The following is a 27,338-nucleotide window of genomic DNA, read 5'->3' as shown; positions in this document are numbered from 1 at the left end:
AATATGTCAGAGAAGCCAACATGATTTGTTGAATTCAAGGACGCCAATAATCAGTGCTACCAAAACTTTTATCACTAAATGATGATAAAATTATCAAATGATAAGAAATGTTATTTTTTTAACACGTGAGATTTAATATTATTTATTTTAAAACAAATTTTAACGTTACTAAATTTTCATTTTTTTTTCAACAAGAATATTATAGAAAATTAATTTTTAATATATTATTATGACTGATAAACAAAGTTCAGAAGTGACTCCATTAACGTCCTACTCTGAAGAAACTCCGGTTACTTTTAAAGACTTGGTATGTATATTTATTCATTTTTAGTTAAACTTGACAGTTTTATAAAAAAAACTTAAATTTAATTAGTTTTTAAAAAAGTTTAATTTAAATACCTTCTTAAAATATTTAAATTGTTTCGGAATATATAAAAAATAAAGTTAAGTAGCTTATATTTTTTAGTTATTACTTTTTTCATTCATCTGAAATTTTATAATTAAAATTTATGTGTGATATCAAAATAAGATTTTACAAAGTCTATTTTGAGAAAAATGAATATATATACAACAAAATAATTGTATAGTCAACAATTTTTTGTTTATTGATTATTAAAATTATGTTATTTTTAACATAAATCTTTTATTTCCAGGGTGTCACAGATGTATTATGTGAAACATGTAAATCTTTAAAATGGAATGAACCAACAAAAATACAAAAAGAAGCAATTCCTGTAGCATTACAAGGGAAAGATATCATCGGTCTAGCAGAAACAGGTTCAGGAAAAACTGGAGCTTTTTCCATTCCTATTTTACAAGCATTACTTGAAAATCCTCAACGCTATTTTGCCCTTATATTAACTCCTACAAGAGAGCTAGCTTTTCAGATATCTGAACAAATAGAAGCATTAGGTGATATGTGAATTTATTCAACTTCCAATATAGTTCTTATTGAGATAATTAGCTATTTAATCTTCAAAGTTATTTCTTTATAGGATCAAGTATTGGTGTGAAATGTGGAGTCATTGTTGGGGGAATGGATATGATGGCTCAAGCACTAATGTTAGCTAAAAAACCACATATAATAATTGCTACCCCTGGTCGTTTAGTTGATCATCTAGAAAATACTAAAGGATTTAGTCTTCGAAATTTGAAAATATTGGTAAATTAAAACTCCTTTTTATAATCTTACATTTTTCAAAAATATAGATATAGTAAAAGAACTAAAGGCTTGTCTACTGTAACCTTTTGATGTTTGCTAAAATGTGATGACGCAATAAAATGATAACAATAGTATACAGTATACTATTGTTTAATTGGGAATGAAGGTAAAAATAAAGTATCATTTCAATTTCTAGGTAAACATATCAATGTATTTCACACAATGTCTATATTTAGAAAAAAATTTAATTTAAATATTAAAATTAAGTAGTTTAATAAATACAATTATGGGAAAAAATTTTTTGGTTTTTTTAGTTATGTATAATTCTTAATTTATTAGCTATAAATTAAATTTTACAATCATCCCTTTTAACTTATAGTGATGTCATTTTTTTTTCATAAGACAACATATACAATTTAATAGCATATTTTATAAATGATGAAGTTCATTTATAAATTAAGCAAGTAAATTATACTATACTGTATATTTTGCCATATGAAAAAAATTGACACCTCTATAATTTATAAGGGATGATTTTAAAAGGTTATTTATTTATAGATAATAAATTTGGTATTAGCTGGTACATGTAAATTAAAAACAGAGTTGTTTAGAAAGGATAATAAATATAAATCGAGTTTATTGTTCAGTGGGAACAATAAACTCGATTTATATAAATTTATTTAAAAACGGAAGCATCCGTTTTTAACCACTTATGGCAATTAATTTTCAGGTCATCTCTTAATGTAATATTAATATATTTGCATTGTAAATATATTGTCTATTTTTCTATTGAAAAAGTATTCTTAGACATTAGACTAATTATATTATGCAATCTTCAAAATATATTTTAGTTATAAATAAATGTATTTATTTTTAGGTTATGGATGAAGCTGATCGAATTTTGAATATGGACTTTGAAGAAGAAGTAGATAAAATTCTAAAAGTAATACCAAGAGAAAGACGTACATTTCTATTTTCTGCTACTATGACAAAAAAAGTTCAAAAATTACACCGGGCTTCTTTAGTAGATCCTGTAAGAGTGGAAGTATCTACCAAATTTCAAACTGTAGAACAATTACATCAATATTATTTGTTTATTCCAGTTAAATATAAAGTAATTTTATTACTTCATCTATTTAATATATTAATTTATTACTTGCTGGCTAATATTAAGTTATTTATAAGGATGTATACTTAGTTCATATTTTAAATGAGATGGCTGGAAATTCATTCATGGTATTTATGGCTACTTGTAATGGAACAATAAGAGTTGCATTACTTCTTAGAAACTTAGGATTGGATGCTATACCATTGCACGGCCAGATGACTCAAAATAAACGGTTAGCTGCTCTCAATAAGTTTAAATCAAAATCTAGATCAATTCTTATATCTACTGATGTTTCTAGTCGGTAAGTATTATATAAAACATTTATTACTCATTAAATAAAGAATTATTAATATTTAACTTTACGTTAAAGAGGTTTAGATATTCCACATGTAGATGTAGTTATAAATTTTGATATGCCAACTCATAGTAAAGATTATATTCATAGAGTAGGCAGAACAGCTAGAGCGGGAAGATCAGGAAAGGCTATAACTTTAGTTACTCAAGTAATACATTTTAGATAAAATAATCTATTAAATAAAAACTATTTCTGTAATTAATATAAATTAATAACATTATAAGCTCACAAATAATAACAACATTTTTAAAAAAGGTATATAAAGTTATATATTATGTTATTATATGTTCACTTATCTAAATTAAAACAATGTTTTAATTTTAACACAAACGCAACTCAATATAGAGTACCTCATTTAATTCAAGCAATTTTTTATGTTAATTTATGAAAACATTTTGAAATCCAGATGATGTACTAATTTGAATGTGCTTACTAATATATAAATATATATATATATTTCAGTATGATATAGAATTATATCAAAGAATAGAACAGCTTATTGGAAAAAAATTACCACTTTATCAAGTAGAAGATGATGAAGTAATGTGTTTACAAGAACGGGTATCCGAGGCTCAAAGAATCGCTAAAATGGTAAGTGCGTTTAGGCTTCAAAATATAAATCTTAATTTTTTTTTAGTTTTACCAATTCTAAAATTCAAATATTCTATGCAATGTATTAACTATTTTAAGTTTTATAAATATAAAGTAGAAAGCTAATTCTAGTTTTTTACCTATAGAATATGAAAGATATGGGTGATAAAAAAGGAAAAAGAATACTAGATGATGATGAAGAAGGTGCTATGGGAGTGAGGAAGAAAGTTATAGGCAAACACAAGGCAAAAAAATTTAAAAAGAGGAAATAAACTCTACTTAAGTTTAAAATGTATTTTTAAGTATTAACTTTATCATAAACCTTTATATTTTTAATGAATATAAACCTTTATATTTTTAATGAATAAAGTTAAACTTTTCATAAAATTTCAATATATATAATAATAAATTACTAATAACCATTTTGAATTAAAATTTACATTTTATACAACTTAAGAACAGCCATTAGTGTATATCCAAATAATTAAAGTTACAATGTTTTCATTCCCTGGTAAGTAAATGATGTGCTTTGATTGGCTATCAGTTAAGTTTTTTTTTTAATGTTTGCACACTTTATTCATAGTATAAAATGGTCCATTACCATCATAAGTATGGAGGAAACTCCACCTTTAGGCAAATTATTGTACATCAATTGATATGTGGAAAATATAGAGGTTATATAAAAATAGAACATATTCTCATTACGATACTTGAATCATGGCTTATTAAAATTCCATTGATATTAATTTGATTAAAAAAATAACTACTGAATTATGAAACAGATAGAGGCAATTATTTTACAATACAGTATACAAAATTGATTTAAATTATTTTTACTTTTGATTTAATTTTAATGAAACATCACTTTTATTTGCAGTAATATAAAAAAATAAGTTTATTTACTACATAAACAGAGTTAGAGAATATTTCAGTTAAACAAATGAAAAAATGAAAAAGTGAAGTTGAAAAATTAAAAACATTTTTATATTGTTAATCAATTCATTTAATATTATAAAATAATTTCAAATATCCATTGAAATTTTGCTTTGAGTAATTAAATAAATATGCATAAAGCTTTAATGAGGATATCAAATTGTAACAGAACATATTAAATATAACATAATAAATTTTGTGAACCAACATTTATAGATATCATGTTTTAAATTTTTATATTTGTAGAACAAAATACTTACAAATAATAATTAGATGTTAATTAACCACGTTTTGAAATACTATACATTTTTTTTAATAGAAAAAAAGTTACTTTGCATAGACTTATCAGATATGACAATCTATAATTTTTTAAATAGTATTATATAAGATAAAATTTATAAGACAAATTGCAAAAAACTATTTAACTTATAAATACAGGATTAAAAATAACAAAATAATACATACATTATTATTTTAAATTTACAAGACTACCCAACGCATAGCAGCTCGCAATCTATTGTAGTCTAATAATTGTTCAACTGGGCCAACAGCAGCAACAGCAGGGCATCTGTCAAACAAATACTTCATAGCAATACCATGTACTTTTTTAGCTGTTACGTCCTGGAAAAAAAATACAAATTCACAAAATTTAAATATTGATTATAATTTGAAAAAAACTAATTTCTAAATGTAAAAAAAAAATATACAATATTTCCCGAGATAATTTTAATTATATTTTATCATACATTTATGCGAGCTTCCAATTCATGTGGAGGAATACGTCTATTGTAACATAAAATTTGTCTGCCTATATCTTCACACACTTGAGTTGTTGTATCTAGCTGCAAAAGCATATTTGTTTTTAATACATTCTTTGCGCGTTCTACTTCAGCTTCAGTTACTGAAGCACAAAGCCTCATCCATTCTTCTTGTAAATGAAAAGTGAAATCCTGTAATAATAATAAATAAAATCAAAATGGTCAAAATATAAAATATAACAAAAAATACAAAATTAAAAAATCTAACACACCGCTATTTGCAGTTTGTCACATACAAAATAGGCACCCCACAGACCAGTATCTTTGTAACATGTATTAAATGATTGGAAAGAATGAACTAGATTTTCTGAATCAGCAACACGAGCTAACCGATTAGCATTATTGTTCCCTCCACCTTGAGATCTATCCCATGATCCAATTAAAGTGTTAGCGACCATTAATGGTATATTATCAGCATCAGACCAGCCACAGCTTTCAACAGCAATGGCGATATGAGCTAAAGGTAATGAATCATCTCTTGCTTTAATCTCCGAACCTAAGTAGAATTAAAACATAAAATAATAAAATAAATAAATAACAATTATTTACAAACAAAAATAGGGACTGCACCTGTAAATCTACAAGGTTCATAATGTGGAATGTTAGCTTCAAAATTCATGTTGCTTGGGTTTTTGAATAATTTTTTTGCCATCTCAACTAAGTCTTCGTGATTCACACCACCAGCACCAGCCAATACTAAACGGCTAGGTCTGTAGAATACATCTACATACTCTCTAAGGTCTTTTTGTTTTAAAGAGCTAGAGTATTAATAAAGAAAAGTTAAATTTGTTTTTTATGAATAGCAAAAAATTTATATCATTAAATATAACAAGTAACAATTATCTAAGAATCATGTTTTGATGAATAAACTAAAATAAGTATATAATTTTTTTAACAAAAATTAATTTTCATAAAAAACTTTTTTATAAATTATAACAATTTTAAAATCCATTCTTTTTATTATTTATTCAAAAATCTTACAATAAACCATTCCAATTTCCCATAAAGAGCCTTTGTCAACTTTTTGGGTACTCTATTTTACAATTTATAAATAGTTATTTAAGTTAAAATTTATAAAAATCATCTTTAGGTACTTAGATCATTTAGCAGCCCTGCTATTCCTCAAATTATGTAAAATGCATTAAGTCCAATTATTAACATGTTTAATGGAGATGTGGAGGATAGAGCTCACTTAATAAGAGGGTGGGATGATTTCATTCAGTACTAAGTGTTAAAAAAAATATTTAATTGATAAATAAATGTTTTACACTTTTCTTCGCGTTTTTCTAGATTTAGAATAACACTATTATTGAATATCTTCAAATTCTTAAAATTCTAGTCATTTAGATGTACAATATGATAAAATTAATGTTAAAAAATCTATAAATTAAATAGATTACTTAATATTTTCAGTTGGTCCTAATATTGTTTGTCCTAAAGGAGTTCCTTGATAAGCAGTAGCATGTAAGTAATCAAATACAACTTCTTGTAAATTAGTTTCAACTTCCTGCATTTCTCTTAAAATTACTCCACGCTCTCTATTGATATCATCTTCAGCTAAAAGGAGAAAATATAATACATAATACAGGCTATCTAATTATTATAAGTTAAGTTTATGGACCAAAGTATTTAATTTTTGTCTTTGGCTTATTTAAACTATATTTTAAAAAAAACATTATTCATAATTGTATTAAACAGTAAAATTTACTTACTAAGTTTTGAATTTTGAATAATGTCTGCTAAAATTTCAATTGCTTTAGGTACATCACCTTTAAGTGCTTTAGCATAAAACACAGTTTGTTCTCGTGAAGTATAAGCATTTAAATGAGCACCAATATTTTCAATTTCTAACTCGAGTTGAGTTTGTGACCTTGATGGTGTTCCCTAAAAATTCAAAATAAAACTACATTTGAATTTTTTATTAGCTTTTAACAAATATACCTTAAATATCATGTGTTCGACAAAATGTGCTACACCATTATTTTGTGATGTTTCCCATCTTGAGCCTGCATCTATCCACAAACCTACAGTAGCAGTTTCTGATCCATTATCTTCAGTAGCTACTCGCATGCCATTATCAAGTGTGGTTACTTTAGTTTCAGGAACATTGACTTGAACAGAACTTGGTGCAGCCGTTGAACGCCAACGACTAGTTGCCTAAAAAAAAATATCAATTACAAATAAAATAATATATTTTGAGAGTAATATTTAATTGTATGAATGAATCGAAAATTTACCTGAATAGCACCTGATCTAAAGTTAAAAGTTTTTAAGGGTATTTGTAATTTTAATAAACGAGAAGCCATCTTGAAAAGGATAAAACTATTGGTACTTATAATTTTTAAAGGATATTCGGCAATTTGAAGACTAAGAACACGTTCAAGGACTGTAAAAGACAGATATTGAAAATTTAGACTGTGAGGATGTTAACAATATAAAACATATGATTATCAAATTATATTTCATACAGTCATTCAGTGTAGCCAGTAATAACAATATCTATACATTTGTGCTAAATATTTTAACTAAAAACGATTTTGATAACATATTAAGTCTACAATATTTCTCAACTTAATTTAGTATCATAACGTAATGCTTTATTTATTGAAACATTACTTACAGTCAAAATTTATAATGTTTTTTTAAATAAATATTACAATCTATGATTATTATGATTCGATTATACTAATTAAAATTTTGTCGAATTGTTTGAAAATAATCTAAATTTGAGGTGTTTGATTGAAATTTCTAAGTGGCTAATGTCCCAAAACATTCACTGAAGATTTCCCCATTTCATAAATAGATTTTGAAAAAAATATTTGTGAGTAAAAGGTAAGATAGTGAGGGGCTTGACCAGTGTTTGAAACCAAAAATGATAGCATAAGTTTTAGGTACATGACTGTAAACACAGCATACCGCAAATGAAGATTCTGTTTTGTAAATTTCTGTACATTAAAAGAACTTCATCCTAAAAATCATTTCTATAATAAAATTCATGTAATTTGTACAATTTATGTAAATCCCTGACAAAATTACATATTAGCAGAAAGAAATACAAGGTAGGATATTGATCACCTCAGGACAAAAATAGTTAATAGCTAAGATTGTGAATATGCTTATAATACATTTAGAGCTAGTGTTATTTCTGACAAAAAAAAAATCCTGATGCATTTTTTTTTTTTATATATAAACAAACAAATTTTAATTGTAAATGTAATTTTTGTAATACAAAATTGCTCTTTAAATATCAACACGATTACAAAAGTTGAAATCAAAACCAACTGAAATATAAAACATTTTGAATACAATTAAAAAATTAATTAATTGAAATATTTTAATAATAAAAATATAATTTACAATAAAATGCAGTAAAAATATTTAATAATTCTATGGAATATTAAAATTTTTTAATATTTTAATAAAAATCCAAGTATAAATTATTTATTTATCTCAAATATAGTTAAAGCTATAAATGCAAAAACATAACTTAATAATAGCAACTTATTTAAAAGTTTAAAACAAAAACTAATATTTTAGGATTTTGTCGTTGCCATAATATGTTTTAATAATGCCGCTCTTCTATCGGTATTTTGAAATAATGCTTTTAGTAAGATTTTAATTTGTTCAGCACTCAATTCAATTGCTAAAGGACCTTTTCCATCTGCCCAGCGGTTTTCAATATCTTTCATACTTGAACTTAAAACAAAAACTAATTCATTCAGCTGCCACCACTTAGGTACATACCTGTGTACTTCTTTTGGTTCCTAGATTAAAAATAAGTTGTAAAAAAATAATAGTAAAAACAATTAATTTATTGTTTTCGCAAATATATTACTGGAAATAAATTTGGTATATCTTTTATTATTTTAGTAAATATTGATGAATATTGTTCAGCTGATGTAGCCGAGATATCTAGTAAAGTAAACATTTCATTGATTATACATTCAAACAGACCATTACAGGAGTATCCTAAAATTTTTTTACAAATTTCATGTAAAAAATACTAAAATAACACAGTTATTACATTAAAAATCATTTACCCATAAATTTACAATATACAGTTGATGGCAAAATATTTTTCCATAAACTACTTAAAAGTAAAAGAATATTGTAACAATCACCAACACTTTTTTCCACGGAATAACTTAAATTTGTATTAACTGCCATTAAAAGAAGATCTACAACAAAACAAAATGTATGTTTTAAAAACTTTTTAATTAAAAAAATATTGAATCCTAAGATACACACCTGATTTACCAACAGTTTTTTCCATCAAACTTATATGATGCTTACATTGAGTGTGCAATATTTCACTAGCTAAATTTTTCAACTTCTCAAGTAAATGAACAATTAGAAGATTTTTATAAATTGGACTCATTTCTGCTAGCTTACGTGTAAAATACATAATGTTATTGTAAAGAATAGCTACAAAAAGGTATACAATTAATGACTAATAACAATAACTTTAAAGGTGCGCATACCTGATTGTTGAGGGTGCAGTTCTAATGTTTTACAATGTAGAAGGGGTATCATGTCACAATACATAATTGTAATATTATTAAGAATATCATGAAAACGCCAAGCACTGCTTTCTGATATACTTGACATTTCAGATGTAATAGTCTCTATAAGGCTTAGAAATTCTAGTAAAGATTTACTAAAAATAAATTTTACTATTAAAACACTTATTTTATAGAAAACAGCAAGTATAGTAAAATCATAAAATTAAAGTTAACTTACCTCACTTTGCTTTGAGGATAGGCAAACATTTTTTGACAAAATCCATTATCATCTCTGCTATCTTTGGAAGATTCCCAGCGACTTTCCTAAAAATGTTCAAAAATAATTTTAATACATAAAAGAAATCAATATCATTTTTAAAAATAAAGTACTTACATTGTTAACTTCAATAAGGTCATGCAAATCTTTTTTAATAATGTATCGAGCTTTATCATAATACATTTGACTAATTTTATTGAAAAAAATATTATCCATATTTTCTAAATTCTTTATCAAGTCATTATTTATTTCTTCAAATAATCCTAGAATGATTTTACATATTTTTTAAAAACATACAATCTATAAAAATTTTAACTGAAATACATACCTAATTTATTTAGATAATTATTAAACTCATAGACTTCCTTCAATTCTTCTTGGAAATCTTCAAGTAGATTATATTTGGTAGGTATAGCATTAAATAATGCAACATTGTTGAAAACATTACAAAATGGTTGATTTATATAAGATCCTAAATAAGGCATAAGTTTAATTTTATCAATATCAGATGGAAGCATTGTCTTTAAAAACTCGAATACTTTTTTAAGTTTCTTTATAATTGTAAATAGAAATCCATCATCTTGCTGAGAAACTTTCAAACTTAATGAAGAATAATGAATGGTTCGTGTAATAGAAATCTCATAATTATGAACAATAATAGGTTTAATTACTAGTTCAAGAAGCTTATTGCCAAATGATTTTATTTCAGCATTTAAAGCATCAAAATATCGCAAGGCATAAATAGTATCTTGAAATTCTTCTTCATTGCCTGTAATCTTTAATGTAATTTTACAAGAATCTGGTGCATCATCATTATTTTCTATCCATTCAATTTGATTTCTCCATGTTGATATACAATGGGAATGTAAAACATCTGTAAGTCTCATATGTTCACGCATTAAATGCTTATAACAATTTAATTTAGACAGATTTTCATTATTGGTCAAAATTTCTTTAGCAGTTTGTAAATTTTTTATTTTATCAATTAATAATAATTTGGTCTGACTATCGTTTGTGAGATTCATGCATACAAGAAGAACTTGTTCAATAATACTTAAGCTAAACTTGCTTTCTTCTAATGAACATTTAAACATCTTCAAATCACCTACAGCATCAACAACTTCTCGCTTGGTCTATAATTAAAAATACAACTTTAAATTTTAATTGCCAAGCATAATTATTCTGAATATACCTTAAATAGATTCAATATTTTAATAAATACTCGTATTATTACTAATAGTTTTACAAACCCAAAATATCTATTTATTATCTTTTCGAAGTAACCTCTGTACAAAGATTGTAAATCATCCAAACTACATAGTTAACTTACTTGGTTTTCAATTCGTGAAATTAAATTATTAATTTGGTTGGAATATGTCTGGGCAGTGTCTAATAATGAAGCAGCATCACGGGATACGACATTAAATTTCATGTAACGTTGCTCCATAGCATCCTTTATATCATATTCTAAATTTGTGATTTTATGTTTAAGTTCAGATACATTTTTATCCAAGTCAGTCATTTCGACTTCGCCTTTTAAAAAAAATATGAAAATAATAAAACAACAACTACATAAAATAATTAATTTCTTAGTATAGCAAAAAAACAACATACCCGCAGAGGCTAATACAGCGGCTAGAAAACTCATAACTTTTGGAATTTCCCAAATATTAAAAGAATATATTTATGAAATAAAAAAGTTAATTGTCAATTTTTATTTGTCATAAAGCGAAAATTACATTTTATACCGCGTAAAGTATACAGTTTGTCATTCTACTTCAAGATAATTGATAAGATTTTATACACGTTTTTAAATTTATCGGTTGTATATACTAATATGAAGTTGTATACTTTATGGAATAATTAATAGTGTAATAACTGATAGCATAGCTGAAGCTATTTTATACCTAAACAAAATCTCATCCTGATTAATAAATCGTTTTTGCAGTAATTGTGAACTATTTTTAAAGATAAAAATGAACCATATTATTCACTAAAAAATTTACAAGAATTTGTTATTCTATATATTGTAGGAGTAATTCACATAATGTACGAGGTAAAAATTATTTTAAATGTTTATTTCATTATTTATTAATTTTCATCGTTCTTATGTGATCATTAGCGATCACCTGCTATTTAATGGTATTCTTATTTTTGTGCATTTTAAAATAGATTTACCATTACAGAACACAATTAACTAAAAATATAATTAAATAGCTTGAATTTCTAATTTTGTTCTTGTAAAACATTTCTATTTAAAAATAAAATAAAATTTAATAAAACTATTACTTAGGAAGTGTAGTATCATTTTTTCAATTGCATAATTATTTCATCATATTAAAATTACAACTCGGTTTTTACTACATCATTAATTTCTAGATTTTTATTTATTTATTTTTTTTTTTTTAGAAAATTGAGAAATACTATTATTAACTTTTAAATCGAAAAACTCAATTTTTCATAAAATAAAATGTATTTAAAATATTTTTTCACATTAATGCTGGTAAAGATTGAATCATTAATGAGACGACTTGATATTAAATCTCAAAGCATTAAAATGAAAATTATTTTTAAATGGTTTGTTGAATATATATATAAATATGTAATTTACCCATTAAATTATTTTTTAATATATATAAATATGTATGTATTTTACCCATTAAATTATTTTTGAAATGTTGAAACAGAAATTGGTGTTTAACAATAAAATAATGAAAATTCGAATACAAATCAACCAGTTCTTACGCAAAAATGCGGAGTGTATTAGGCAACTACAATTACATAAAAATATGTTTTATTACATATTGTAGGAGTAATTCAAATAAAATACAAGTAAAAATTATTTTTAAATGTTTATTTCATTATGTATATACAAAAATAAATAAATATACGGAGAAGAAAATTACAAAAATAAAAAACATTTTCCTGAGACCATACAATATTATTGTTGAAGAACAAGCACTTGATTAAATTGTAGTCTAGATAAGTCAGTCTTTTTAGCCTACGTCTATTATTATACGCGCTTTTAAAAGTGTTCTACTTTCATTGTTTTCATTTCTTATTGGATAAATACAAATTCAATTACAATAATAATAATAATGACAAAAATGTTTATCATAAGAAAAAACTAATAACATTAGATTCAAGTTAAATTAATGTCTAAATAGTTAACAATACATAAATTATTATTATAAATTTAATCTGTAGTTTGCGAGATATTTAATGCAGAGTTTATTATAGACTTAAATTAATGAATTTTTAGTAAAAAAAAAAAAAATTTTCAAATTTACTAATATAAACTAACACAAACCCTATTCCACGGGGACTATGATCAGCTAATCATTACAGATGTCCATATTCCCGATGAAACTACATTTGATCTCACGGTTGATGAAAATCATAATTAATAATAATAATAATAATATAATAATTGAGGAGGAAATGTAAATCTTAATAAAAACAAAAATTTAACAATATAACTATTTTTTTATGAAGTTTTAAATAGTTAAAAAAAACTCTGCTACGATTGTCCCCTTGAACCAGAGAGAAATCTGAACAATATAGTGAGTGTGTTTTGTATTTTAATTAATAATGATAAGTTGTTGTTGTCTCCAACGAACAGTTGTTTGAGGCCAATACGGATGCCTGAGAGTGCTATGATGAAAGGTACTGGCTGCTTTTGGCACTGTGATCTCAAGATACATGTTTCTTTGTAAACCTGCAATAATAAGAGCGCATATATTTAATCAGTTGCCTTAAAACATTGGATAAATACAACAAAATGTGTAGTAAATATAATTGCCTATAATTTTGATCCCATCCGTCGACTTTAAATAATTGCCAGTAATCGCGCATTCGTGTGTACACTTTTGCGGGCCGGATAATTTTTACTCGAGTGTAATTTTTTTTTTTTCTTCTAGTTTCGGTCGCCTACGTTGAACGATTATCATCAAGCCCATCCCACGAACTTCCTGCGAATATATCGAAACGCACCTCCTTCACCTTATCTTAATCGTACATAGTTTGGACCGCGCATAAATGATGAAAAATTATTACTACGTATAATGCAATGTAAATATTTGTATTATTTACATATACATTGAACGATACCAGATAATATCAAATGAGATTTCGGGAGATACTCTCTTACACGTCAGCCGCGAGTACTTGCGACGTTTAAAAATACAAACGGCTGTCGAAACAACACAGTGTCTTCCGGTCCTAGAATATTGACCTACAGAAGAAGTCATCGATCCTGGCACGCGACCTCCGGTGTCGACCTGCCGATCCCTGCTGTTGCGACACGCGTACGCCGGTTTATAACTCAATTTACACGAATAATGTAATTATTAAAAGTATCATGTATTTATTTAATTGAAATTTCAGGTTCAAAACGAGATAAAAAAATATAATCGCGCACAAGTCATTTGCAATTAGCGGACCAGCCAGAGTTCAGAAAATAATTTCAACAAACACTTCAATATTAAAAATGAAATATATTTTATGGCTTACCTGAACTGAACATTTTTTGCGATGAGTTTACTTCGTCGGTCTTCCACTGCGGCATTAGTAAAGTCCGGTTGGGTCCAATTTTGGTCCTCCTCCGCACATGATGACGATGTCGATTGAGTAATTTAAAATAATTCGAAATAAAATTTTAATATTGTTTAGAAATATTTATTGATTTGATCTCGGCACGTTCACGATGCGTACAGGTCAGTACAAGCCAGTCGGATCCAGACCCATAGTTGATGATTGCAATGAAACGTTAAAATAAAAAAATTAATTCGGATTCGGTTAAGTCGTTAATTTTTTTTTTTAAACGTGAACACACTTCGGCAACGATTTAAAAATTTATTTAACTCAGTTGATGGTGTCGATCGGTGAAAAGCCGGTAGTAGACTGAGTGCTGTTGGTCGCATGCACCCCGTATTTATAATAGCCAGGTAAAAGCCCGGGAAATGATACACATACACACAACGACACTAGCAGGGACGACACTGAACGGACGGTCAGGGAATTAAATATATATTATATGTATGTATATAATTGTATATATATATATAACCGAACGCGACCGATGACTTGTGGCCGTGTGCTTTTCGTCGGTACGTCTGCGGCGATTTGAAAAGGTGTATGTGTCTGTCGGCTATTACGGAGTAACGAGCGGCGGCGGCGGCGCTCCCACAGGGCTTTTATTGTGGCGCATGCGCAGTGGCCAGTGTTTCCTCGACCCGCCCGTCATCACCTTGTCCGGCAGATACAGGGTGTTCCGTTCTTTTGAATCGTTAACCAAACGTCTCGTAAATTACGTCTTTTTAATGAATGGTACGATTTCTTACTCAAAATATTAAATAATTTTTTTTTTTTTTTTACAATTAAAACTTAACTGATATTTGCTCTCCTATGGTTGAACAAATCGAATAATAGTTTAAAACGACCAATTAAAATTTCTTAATACATTAACTATTAAATTTTAATATTATAGAAATGAGGTATTTCAAATTTTTCAGAACAATGAATAATTAAAACGCCACAAAAATTGGTTACTTGAATTAATAAACTCGTTAAAATTGATTTTTAACCAAACACTAAGTTTTTCAAATTATTGAAATTATTCATCATTCATTTCCATTAATTACTGGTACTAATAGAGTTATAGTCATTTTACTATGCAAAACCTAACTGCACTAATATAGGGAAAATACCAAGTGAATGATTCGGTGCTTAAACAACTCGGAAGAAACTTGTAAATGTAATATAAAAACAATGTGATTAAAATACTATAGTAAAATCATGTCTGGAGAGGTAATATTACGATGTAACTTTTTACGGTACACCCTATATAGCCAGGAGCACATTACGACCAGCAATGAACTGTCGTTCTAGGAGGAAAGGTGGGAACTAAGGGGGAACATAATCGAATCAGCTGTTCGTCAGCAGAGTCGTTAACCTACGTCAACGCGGAACACTGCAACTGACCCCTTCCGCTGTCTCGCGTACAGATCTTCCCCTCTCACCGCCGCCACCACATCCATCATCCACAACGCCTCTGGACTATGTGTACGACGCGTGCTCGTTCCGTCACCCCCGCAATGTAATGAATGGTCAGTTCATATATTAAACTCGATCGATAGCTGCTCGTACTGCCCAATACTTTCGCCCCCCCCCCTATTTTAACTATAAATATATTCGTATTAATTACCTTTTTTGTCTTACCCCAACAGCGTATCAATAAGCGCGTTGTGTAAGAGCCGGATCTCTACGTGCATCTGTTTGGAAATTCCTGTGTGAGTAATATGTTAAAAATTGGGTTACTTGTGTAATGTGTTTTTTATTTTTCTCTTTCAATCAATACAAAATCATTGTACGCTATTCAAAATTGTTTACGACGCACCATACTGACTGTCGGATTTTTACTTAAAGATATCGTCATCGCCAAAACCGTAAATTGGGGCATTGCGTTGTACATTAACCCCACCACCAGATACACTTGCAAAATAATCTCGAGTTTGGTTTAACTTGAATTTATTCCACTGACAAATGTAATACCTATCGTATACATAAGTTACGTTTTTTTAATCGCATACAATTATTATTGCCATTATAAAACGTTTAACTATAATATACGTGACCGAAAATTAAACTTTCATAAATAATTCTACACAATTATTTGCAAATTAGTTCTAATAATTTGAATTCTAAGAAAAATTATGATGTCAAATAGAGAGCACAATATTTTGTAACTTTTCGTCAAATATATTGTTTTTAATATAAAAACAATATATTTTTTATTTTAATATGATTCAACAATACATTTGATATTCAAACTCATTCGACCGTATTTTATGCAAAATCTATTCCATTTCAAGAATGAAGTAATAACCCTCCTACGATACTCTGGTAAATTTTTAATGGAAAGTTTCATTTATTAAAATACTGCAAATTTTTTTTCTTCGGCCGTTTTTAATTTGCGATTATTACACTTAACCCAAGAAGAGAAAATGATACATCGTAAAGTCCGTACCCATAAGTAGTGAACTATTAATTTTCTTCTATTAACGTTTTACTAACGACATCTTACTAATTGAATTTGTTCGTATAGCTCTGCGTTCGTGTATATTACTGATATATTAGTATAAACCAATCGACTAATTGTTAGTTTATAGTTACCGGTAATGGCTTACATACTTATTACCTTTAATTGCTTGTATTTCATTGATCATTCATTTCACACGGTAATATTTAAGCGTTGACCGATAGAAATACCCCAGGCTATTCACAGTAAAATTCTGGTCTTTTATAATTATTGCCTTTAACATTAGCGTTGTTCGGGCCAGCCAAACATTGTGAGAACATTTTACTGAAATATGTAAAACTGTTTGAGTACTCGTTTCTTTTGTCATCAATTTGAAATTTAGAACGTCAACCAGACAAGTGATATCCGTTGACCATAGAAAAACTGCAATAGTAATTACCACACGCAATTATTATTCACAATGTTCGTTGGATATATAAATGAATGAAAAATCATTAACCAAACTTCATATTATCCAAATTGTTTTCTTGCGCCGGATAGATGCCTCGGAATTGAAAATATCCACAACGAGAGAACAACACAAATAAATGCAGTTACATGTGATTATAAAACTTAAAGATAATACAGATGCAGTCGACAACATGGGCGGTGAGCGGCCGAGAAATAGTATAAGACCTACCAATTAGACCTTATTGCAGATAAAATTAGCTAGCGATTTTTTTAAATGTGGGAAAACGTTGAACCTCCGAACTCTGTGTATGGTATAATTTCAAAGTTTACATCACAAACACTTCGAAAGATTGGTTTTTTAGTGGGTTTCAATATTTATTACATGTCTATCTAGCAATTTGATAATAGTAAACAGGCAACCGCCTGTGGCTCTGACCACTATTACAATAATCAAACGGTTTTATGAATTGCACTTTTTCTATTTTTTATTTTTATCATTATTTATCACATTTTATATATTTACGGACAAAAGTTGGACCGGTTCATTAGCCATCTGACCAAAATCACAAGTTAAAAAATTGTTCTACAAAAGATAATAGTAAAACGCATAAATATTTATCGAATCGATTCATGCACGCGGCAATTTATTTAATGACGTGTGCAATATATTTACATAATATAAATATATGTAATTTCTTATAGATTTTTTATTTAACGGGTGTGTATAAATAAATACCGCGTACGCACATCTGTCAACTCGTTTACGGCGTGCATAGGTACACAAATAATTATTACACGCAACATAGTTGTTGTGTGTATGAATATACTAAGCTCGGTGATTTATGCATTGCTAAAATTCAATCGATTTACTTAAAAAAAATAAAAATTAGTCGGTTTCTGTGTACTGCAAATTCGTATTGTTTGATTTACGACGTTGTTTGGTACGAGTCGTGCATTTTCTTAAAATGTCAGGTGAATTTATTTTTGCGGCGGGTACACAGACTTGAAAATATATTTTTCAGCTTTAGACAGTGATTACCCGGCATATTGTTCTTCGACTTAACTAAGACGTATTGTTAACATAGAATACACGAACAATCATGTTTATATTCTTCTACTGAATATTATAATATGTTGTGCCAATTAGTCGGGCAGGTACCCACTACGATTCACAATAGACATTTTCGCTACCGTCTAAACAAAACGAGTGTAGTGCACCAACCTATTCACCAAAAAAAAGCAGGTTATCATTTGTTTGCTAATTGTCGATTTGAAAAATTGCCAACAAATAAAAAAGATTAATGATGTCACTTTTAATAAATGCAACTGGGACTCTAATGAGAAGAGTTCTTTAAACTTTGGACTAGAATATGAAATTCTACGGCCCAGAAGTGTTCAATTCCCAAATATTATACACGGCATTTTTGCTTACTATAGGTCATGTGCAAGCGGGAAACTGTAACAATTTAAAAAATTAACTTTATGTCGAAACAACACAGTGGTTAAATTTTTTTAGAACTCTGGCGAGATCGTTTTTTGCCAACCAAAATTTATACTTGAAATTTGAAATTTAATGATAATTTTACATTAAACAAACTTTTTTCCCGGTTTAACATGTAATACATTCATTTTTCAATGAAAGTACATTCAACAGTTTCAAATTTAATGGTTTATTTTTTTTTTCACAAAGACTTGATAGAATTAAAAGAAATAGAGATACTCTTGTTTACCTATTTGGTTTTGCTTTTCTCGTGGTGTAGGTACAAGACTGTCACATCAAATTATTCACCTAGTCTTTGAATTATACCGCCAAATATATTCTTAATATTGCAATGGTACGGTTGATGAGTACCTGATCACACGGTGAGCCCATACGAAGAAATTTAGGTACGCATATTCGCCAACAACATCCGAAAATCGCCTTTGATCTCTATGGGCAGCGGATGACCAAAGTCCCATCGAGTGATACTTGACTCCTTTAGACGTGTTTTCTCACAGGAATGATACGGATAGCTGTGTTGGTATTAAAAAAAATCATATCAAAGAACAAGTAATAGAAAGGACTTGGATATTGTGACGCAGGGTCAAATTTCTCTAAAAGGATATCAAAAATCGATACAATGGAATTAATCTTATTCTTTACAGGATAAAATGGGACGTTACGTATGCGATAAATCTAGCCATTGTGTTTATATGTGATTTTTTATCCGGCCGTCCTTTCTAAAAGGTCTTGGAAATGAATTTTGTTTGTATAAATATTTGATTTGCGCCACTACTCGGTTGATTTATAGTGATCCCGTAGTCAGCCTAATTTGTGGTTGATTCAAAATCCGATGTACCACGTCGTGTTTTTTCCACATCTCTTTGGGTTCGAATCCGTTACTTTTACCTGGAAAACAGTGGATTTTTTTCACCGGGCAAGGATAGCGCACCAGGGCGGATGTAGATATTTTTTCATTCGTTTATTAAATGTAAGTCTCGACTTCGTGTGTGTTTTCGTGTTTGATATATTGATAATACGTGTTTAATAAAATACAGACTCATTTCGATTCGTTTCAGAGTTTAGACGGTATTTATTCATTATATTATAGAGAATGCATAATGGGCAGGCAACACAATTGCAGTGTGCTTCCTACCGTTCCTTCTTCTCAGTGGAACTGAGAAAAATTTGCCGATTGTGGTGCATGCGCATATTATCTACATAAAAAACGTTACATACTATGCCTCATGGCTTTGTACATTCTATTAATGCGCATTCATATGACTGATACTACATTGGCACTGACAGCGAACGATCACATTATGTCAGATGCAAAATTGTACGGATTGCGAAAGGCCGCGGTACGTATCTTGCCGGGTCATCCACGTGTACGTATTATTCGCTCGTGATAACATATTTTTTACTATTAGTGCCAAAATGAATTGTTAAACCTCATATGTTGCACGTTTGGTGCTCAAAAAACAGCTACATCATTACTTATCATGACCACGTTCTTTTATTTTACTAGGAGGTGGAAAAAGTTCAAAATCCCTTTTAGAAAAAGATAATTATTGATTTCTGAAAATTAACGATAAATGATCCACGTGTAGAACTTCCATTAATAAATCAACTACAGGTCAATATATCCGAAACTATTATTATGAAATCATTAAATATTAATTATAACAGCTAATTCTTTTCATTATTATTCTATTAAAGACAGTACATCATTCTAAATGAACAGTTTACATTTTCTAATGAGGTTTATTTCACCGCGTAGTCATATAGTTATATTTTATTTATTTTAATTTTACTATGATGTGTTTTTTTTTATATGACGCATTTCAATAATTACAAAACAGATTTGTAGTTATTATTTCATTTTTATTTTTATGTATTTATTAAGGAAAATACTTTTGATTTGAGGTTAAATTTTTTTATGAAAAATAATGTACAATTTATGACATTCTCAAATTGTATTTTTCATTCGAGGGAAAAACATTTGATATCTGCTGACAGATTTTCATTAAAGTCACAAGCTTTTAAATTAGTTTTTTTTATAAAAATTGTTCTTTTTTAAATTAATTTTAGAAACAATTTTTAAACGCAAAATCATTTCATACATCCGATCATATTCATCTTCAAGCAATAGCCGTGATACGTGTATGGGTACTACACCTTAAAATGCTAATGACTTTTCAAATACCTTTTCAAAGCCGGTTACTACTGACTTATAATTTTTGTTTATTTTTGTATTCGTTTTAAAAATGCAAAAAACATATTTCGTTGTTATTTAAGTAGCATAAGTGAACCTATTAAAATATTAAACTAGACAGAATTTGACGATCGACAGGCGTCAAAAAATTCAAATTAAAAGAAAACTTATGCGGATCGCGTTGAGCAATCTTAATTTGCGATTGTATTTGCGCCAGCTCACGTGTATGTGTACACAGGTATGAGAGACAGAAAGACGGAAGACATTCTCTTGTAGGTCGGTCAATCACCGAGTGCTATACCTACACTGTAAACGAGCGTTACATTCTATTTTTTTTTTTTTTTTTTTTTTTTTTATCTTATGGTTCCAGCGTAAAGAGACGTTAATAAATATTAAGAACGTGTTTTATTATCCACCTCAGACTAAATCATTCACTTATTTTTTTTTCAATTACAATTTTCTTCTTACGATAAATAACAATGAATTTTTTTCACAATTTTTTATAAATCTATTTTAAACCTAGTCATTTGTAAAATGGTTAAAATTAATCGAGTCAATTCGAATAGTTTGACTTAAAATCATTATGAGGTTCTAATCAGTTACGTTTTTTTTTTATCGTTCGTCGATAGTGTACTACTTGTAGTAAAAAAATTTGTTGACACTACCAATTAGTTATGTTAGTAGATAATTCGTTGGACGAGAAAAGGTCAAATGAAAGATACCCCTCCCATTGACATAAATTTGATGCGTGTTAGCAATTGAATAATGAGTCATTCTTCATTAAAAAATTTCGAGGACGCCTCTGCCAAGACGAGTTGAACGAGGTCAAGATAATGATTAATATAATTATTTTCGTTATCGTTTCGATGACGGGCACGGGTTGAGAAGTTCGCTGATAATGCAACGCAATAGAGATGAAATATTTTTATTTTCCCTGGGATACTAATGCGTTTCTGGTGATTAGCATACAACACACAAAAATAGTGTAAGTAATATTTGTCCACGTTAATTTTTATTGGACCCGGCCGGCAGAACGACGTGATGTTCGAGAGGGAAAAATAAAAAAAAACTGTAGTAACTCGGTGACCGCACAAGCCATAAAATGTTCTCCGTTCTCGCGCATGATTTAGACAGACCATTTGTAAAATTCCAGATGACGGAGTGTCACAACGATGATTTAGGTCCGACGGTCTGTGCTTGAACTTCATTGGCATAAGGTCGAAAAGCATTATGTATTTCCGAAGGCGTGTCTTTTGTTTGCATCGCATGTGTATAATTGTTGGTGGGGCACCGTCGAGTCTGTCGGTCGTCTTCTCTATATACAGCTCCCCTTCCTGTTCGAACCCCTTCCACCTACTACCACCTCATAGCCCGCAGACTGTACCATTTACCTTTCCTCCCTACAGTCACTACAAATCTGCCCTCCATCCATCCACCCGTTACCCCCTCTTCCCGGACAGTCTCCTTCCCAGATGGCCGGCAACACGTCCTTACTAATAAGTGGTTCCAACTTATTTTTCGGAGTTCGTTAACCCTTTGCCTTTCAGGCTGACCATAACTGGCCTCTGCCCCCCGACCAATGGTTGAACCATTATTACAACAAATACGTGCGTCCACACACTGGTCTTGCATTATGCCCCGTGAATGGATTCTGTGTTTTCCCTTAAAAAGAACACTGTGTACCTTACAGCTTGCCACAGAAATCTGGAAACGGCTATGTAAAATCGTGATAGCGTCATCTCCGTTTAAAAGTCGTTACAAGTGCTGGCCACAATGTCTACGCAAACTTGAATCGTTTATGTAATAATTTAAAGACCAACACACTCGTACGATCGTTGACGTCATGAAAATCGACGGATTATTTTTCCTATTTCCATTGAACAGTTTGTTAAACACAGAACACGCATCAGCACTATTCTTCGGTCGTCTAGGTATTTATTTTCCTGGCGATTGCCACCGACATGCTCAAAAAGAATAATCCAACACAAGTCGTCGTGTTCAGCTCCTCTCCGAACTGCGTTCAACTCGATAGTCGGAAAAGTACAGCGTCGGTTATGTGCCCGGAGAAAACGTACTGGCGTTAATAAGGTTATTAAGGTAATTGAACTTTAATCCGAGATTATCATTGTGGTGACTGGTGCACGTGAACACCGCGACTACAGCAGTTGTCGTTCCAAACAAATAGAGCTATTACGTGTGTGTTATCAGTAGAAAAAAGTCGAATGCGTTCTCGGCTTTATCGCACACACGTGTGGGCAATAGAGATACTGAGCTTTGATGCGCGTTCATAGTCTACGTCGCTGTGTTATCTGGACTCGTTAAAATCGCCGGCAGAGCGTTTCAAAGTTTAAGGCTCTCTCGGTAGTTCACTTACGGTCCACAATAGCGTTACGCATTCTGTTGCGATATTACGCGTAATGACAATAATGCGTCGTGTACAATAACTACGTGGTACGCACACAATGATGACATTTCATTGTGCGTGACAACTTGTCCTCGTACTACAATAGTGTGTAAAATCGTTGGAAACCGATCGGCTGACTTTTGTCGACAGCGTACTGCGTACACTAGCCAGAGGGTCCGAATTCACGTAAATTCTCGGACCTGTTGAAGATGTGTGTTTCGAATCGAATTTGACATAGAAACCGGTCCTTGACTCCCTCCACGCCGTCCGACTGTCGTGTAATGCATATTTTGACGTTTTGCGGGTGACCTCGCGGAACTCATTTTTTTTTTTTTAGCTTCCAAAACAAAAAGACATAACATTACCGCTTAAGGCTTTTTCCGACAATAATAATTACCAATCTGGACATGCGCCGCGTCCCTACCACCGCCCTAATACTCGGAGCACATTCGTTAGGCTATCGAATCGTTGGACATCGACATACGGCGGCCGCACGTGTGTTTCAATAAAAATCATACGAGCACTGTAATTTGTTGTATCGGCTGATCTGCGACGTCGTTACGTTATTACACGTATTGAGCGTTTCGTGCGATAAGCATCTCCGGAGGTTTTCCAGCTCGTATTCGGATGATTAGCACACGAGTAATACGCGCGAGCACACCGCTCAGCGTACGAGCAGAGTCCGTTCAGTCAACGGCTACGATCCAAGCCGGCCGTGATTACAACAACAAGCGGTTGTCGACTTTCCGCGTAAAATGCTTTTCAACGGCACTTCGGGTGTTTCGATCAAGTCGCTGTCCGATACTTCTCTACGCCAAAGAGTAACCCAAAGACATTAATGACTCTACGGCAAAATAATGAAATATATCGTTTGAAATCGCGTGCAAGTCCATTGCGGTTCGTCACTGTTTCTGACGATTTGCCAACGTCTGGTAACAAAACATTGACATACAACGGCCGGCGGTGTAAACGCGTTGTTCGATTTAATATGCCGTTTCATTTCCGATGTTTATTTATAAAAATGTTAATAAGTCGTCATAGTGTAGTACAGAGTTTACACGATGACTTTTTAAGAAATATCATTTCGCTATTGCCACATACACGTGTAGAATTATGATGTTGTTTATTCAGAATGAAAACACTGATCCGTACGTGTAAAAAAAAATACGGACGTAATACTTTTGCGTACGACGATGTGTTTGTCGATACTCATTCAAAACGGAATAGCTCACTCCGACTTCTCTCGGGAGAAGTTTTTTGCTATTCTATAACCGTCAAATTATCTGTATAAAAGTCTAGAGTAGATCCAATTGTTTGAACAATCGAAATAATATTCGGCGTCAGCTACTCACGTTTTCAATTCTACTCAAAATGCTCTAATATATGAGATCTGACAATATTTTTCGGAAAATCATAAAAACGTACATTGCTGCTTTTCTATACCCTTAGTGGATGGAATTATCTGTTCATCTACATTGATTGTTTGCTATTGTATTAAGGTCCGAATTGTGCGTATGCCAAGTGAAGACACGTCTTAAAGTCATTAAGAAGAATTTATCTGTTTAAAGCATCATTTAATCTAACACTTCTACAAGTGCACGTTTGTTTGCACATCAAATCAATTCAAACGACTTTACCGAAACGTACACAGAATTTTGAATCCCTTAAATGTGAAAGCGTTGCAGCAAACGCATTTAATATTGAATTTTTTTTATATCCTTAGTTTAGGCGAGTTGGTGTCAATCATGATGTTTGCTGGCCTTTGATAAAAGCCGTTGTGTATTTCCGGATACCAATGTATGGCCAAAACGCGTACCTGATCGATAAAAACTGTAGGTATCTCTTGATAAATTCCGAAAAACTTCTTTGATCTCAGTAGACGCGCAACGATCGCCGTCGGGTCAACGGTCCAAAGGATGACACGTTGAGCAATACTTGACGTACGTTTTCTCGCACTTTTTACACTATTGACTTTTCACAATAGGTGTTTATGTTAGATTGTGTGTTTGTTGCACACAAAAATAGAAAATGTAGATAATAATACGCGCTCAGGGGTCACAAAGTTTTTTCTTTAAGACTTACGAGATAAATCAGGTATCGTATTAATGCAAAAAAAGCGAATACAATTACTGTGCCGCGCCGTTGTCGCTTCTTCGTACCTAAATTATGAATGCTTATTTATGTATTATCTCATTTTGATCTCTATTCGACAATTATGTTTTATAGGCGCGTTAAGCCAAACCGGATAAACCAAAAAATGAATAAATTTACTGGAGTTTATTTAAATTCGTAGATTTTTATTTTTAATTTTAAAATTTAACACTATTGGAATAATTTTAAAAGTGACTTTTCTTCTTCAGATGGCTGTGGATGCCAAAACAAATAGCCTACGCATGACCGTTGCATAATTGTAGCACACGTCGTGTATATTGAAAACTAGTCGCGTTTAATCGTAAGTAGATATACTGTTAATTGCTTTAAGGTAATTAAAGAAATAATTATTTTAAGGTATTACAATTGGATAATAACCAGTAATAATAAAATGATTTCTTTCTAGTGCTGTAATTATTAGACACGCGATAAATAACAATTATAATCGCAATTAATAAATATGATATCATCAATAGACTTTTGAAAACATCAACCGAGGGGGAGGCGTTTCGGAAAAGTGATGCGTTTCTCTCTCGTGTATTAGTTGTCGAGTCGTCGCTGCCAAAAGAAGTTCACTGGCTACGTGTGTGTGTACAATATATATTACATTATTTTAGCGTAACGAACGCGGGAGGAAAACATGCGAAAATTTACGTTCGCTCGTCTCCCGCGACCGCCGTTTTTGTCAGGCTCCTGTTGTTTTCGGGGCCGGTCACTGCCGCCGTCGTCTCTACAGCCGCCGCGACGTAATCCATCCCAAGAGTTCTTGAAACGGCCACGGCCCGACGCGGCGTTGTGAAGGAAGTAGGTCGAACGCGGCTATTGACCGTGCCCCGTAAACCCCCCTCGTTCCCCCCGACCGTGCCCCGACCACTCACCGCCTCGTCCGGGCCTCTCACCCACCGCAACCTACCCGGCTCGCCCGAACGCGTCTTCCCGATCCTCGACGCTCGCACACCGTGTTCCATACAAACGCATTGTATTTAACTCGTATAGTGGCCGCTGCCGCCACACTGGGAGATAGAGTGAGACGCACGCTTCGTTCTGTCGGCTATTATTATTATTATTATTATTGTTGTTGTGATTATTACTACTATTATAATGATTGTGATTATTGGTGAAGAAAAAAAAAACAACAAGAACACAATGTAGGCTACGTCAGTGAAAATAATGTGTTATCTAACGCTTTGTTTTGATTGCCGCATTGTGTACGAGTTAATATAATTTCTTACGGCGCTTCCGCGGCTCGGCGTGTGGCGACGGCGAGAAGTCATCTCACATAATTGGAATAATGGCCTCCGTACAATGATAAAATATGTAACATAACGCGGTATAGCACACGCTTGACTAGCCCAAGCATTACGCTGTGCCATTGCATGTATTATCCCGTCACCACAGTGTCCCGCGTGACGTCACGGCGACAACCCTTTCACCGGGCCTTGACGGTGACGTCGTCATCGGTCGCCGATCGTGGAGTTTCCGGTCTAGCCGCGTCATCGGTCGGTAGACCTTCTTACTTCACTAACCGAGACTACACGCATAGTAATCACATCTATTACGAGAGTACTTGCATAATAAGTAGAAATTGATGTCTGAATTTATATTCGGTAAATGTCAATGATTGGACATACGATTATAATGATATTATTTTTAAATACCATTTAAATAACAAATGAGTAATTACGATTTATTTTTATTACTAGTCGAGTATGTTATGAAATTAGTACTATTTGATCTTGAAAATTAGTTTTGATTTGGAGCAAAAATATCCTTTAAACTCCCAACTGTTGAGTTTTCAGTCATATAATTGTATTGCCCGTATACTCAACAGTGTATCGAACATTTAAACGCAA

General features: G+C 30.8%; 3 protein-coding genes across 4 annotated transcripts; 1 reads left to right on the top strand and 2 right to left on the bottom strand.

Moving 5' to 3' along the window:
• Positions 1–108: 108 nt before the first annotated feature.
• Positions 109–3,609, top strand: LOC126902936 (probable ATP-dependent RNA helicase DDX47). Its single transcript, XM_050680722.1, has 8 exons — positions 109–307; positions 654–912; positions 996–1,162; positions 2,040–2,276; positions 2,348–2,571; positions 2,641–2,773; positions 3,088–3,216; positions 3,363–3,609. The coding sequence occupies exons 1-8, from the start codon at positions 230–232 to the stop codon at positions 3,486–3,488; spliced, it is 1,353 nt and encodes a 450-aa protein (XP_050536679.1). The 5' UTR covers positions 109–229; the 3' UTR covers positions 3,489–3,609.
• Positions 3,610–4,358: 749 nt separating this feature from the next.
• On the bottom strand, positions 4,359–7,402 carry LOC126902934 (mitochondrial-processing peptidase subunit beta). The gene is made up of 8 exons (XM_050680721.1): positions 7,205–7,402; positions 6,909–7,124; positions 6,680–6,851; positions 6,368–6,524; positions 5,538–5,725; positions 5,180–5,463; positions 4,896–5,099; positions 4,359–4,770 (listed from the first exon to the last, which is right to left on the bottom strand). The coding sequence occupies exons 1-8, from the start codon at positions 7,271–7,273 to the stop codon at positions 4,630–4,632; spliced, it is 1,431 nt and encodes a 476-aa protein (XP_050536678.1). The 5' UTR covers positions 7,274–7,402; the 3' UTR covers positions 4,359–4,629.
• An 832-nt stretch (positions 7,403–8,234) lies between these two features.
• LOC126903221 (centromere/kinetochore protein zw10 homolog) lies at positions 8,235–16,168 on the bottom strand. Of its 2 annotated transcripts, none has more exons than XM_050681294.1 (10): positions 15,952–16,168; positions 11,077–11,279; positions 10,075–10,879; positions 9,864–10,009; positions 9,708–9,793; positions 9,449–9,624; positions 9,216–9,392; positions 9,008–9,145; positions 8,803–8,936; positions 8,235–8,731 (listed from the first exon to the last, which is right to left on the bottom strand). In XM_050681294.1, the coding sequence occupies exons 2-10, from the start codon at positions 11,266–11,268 to the stop codon at positions 8,501–8,503; spliced, it is 2,085 nt and encodes a 694-aa protein (XP_050537251.1). In that variant the 5' UTR covers positions 11,269–11,279; positions 15,952–16,168; the 3' UTR covers positions 8,235–8,500. The 2 variants fall into 2 exon arrangements, with proteins under 2 accessions (XP_050537251.1, XP_050537250.1); XM_050681293.1 differs by lacking the exon at positions 15,952–16,168 and adding an exon at positions 11,361–11,534 and having other exon boundaries at positions 8,237–8,731.
• Between the last annotated feature and the right edge of the window lie 11,170 nt (positions 16,169–27,338).

This window comes from Daktulosphaira vitifoliae, unplaced genomic scaffold (assembly GCF_025091365.1).
Source record: "Daktulosphaira vitifoliae isolate Bord-2020 unplaced genomic scaffold, ASM2509136v1 Scaffold_3, whole genome shotgun sequence".
Classification (NCBI taxonomy): Eukaryota; Metazoa; Arthropoda; class Insecta; order Hemiptera; family Phylloxeridae; genus Daktulosphaira; species Daktulosphaira vitifoliae.
This window is presented reverse-complemented; position numbering and strand designations above follow the sequence as displayed.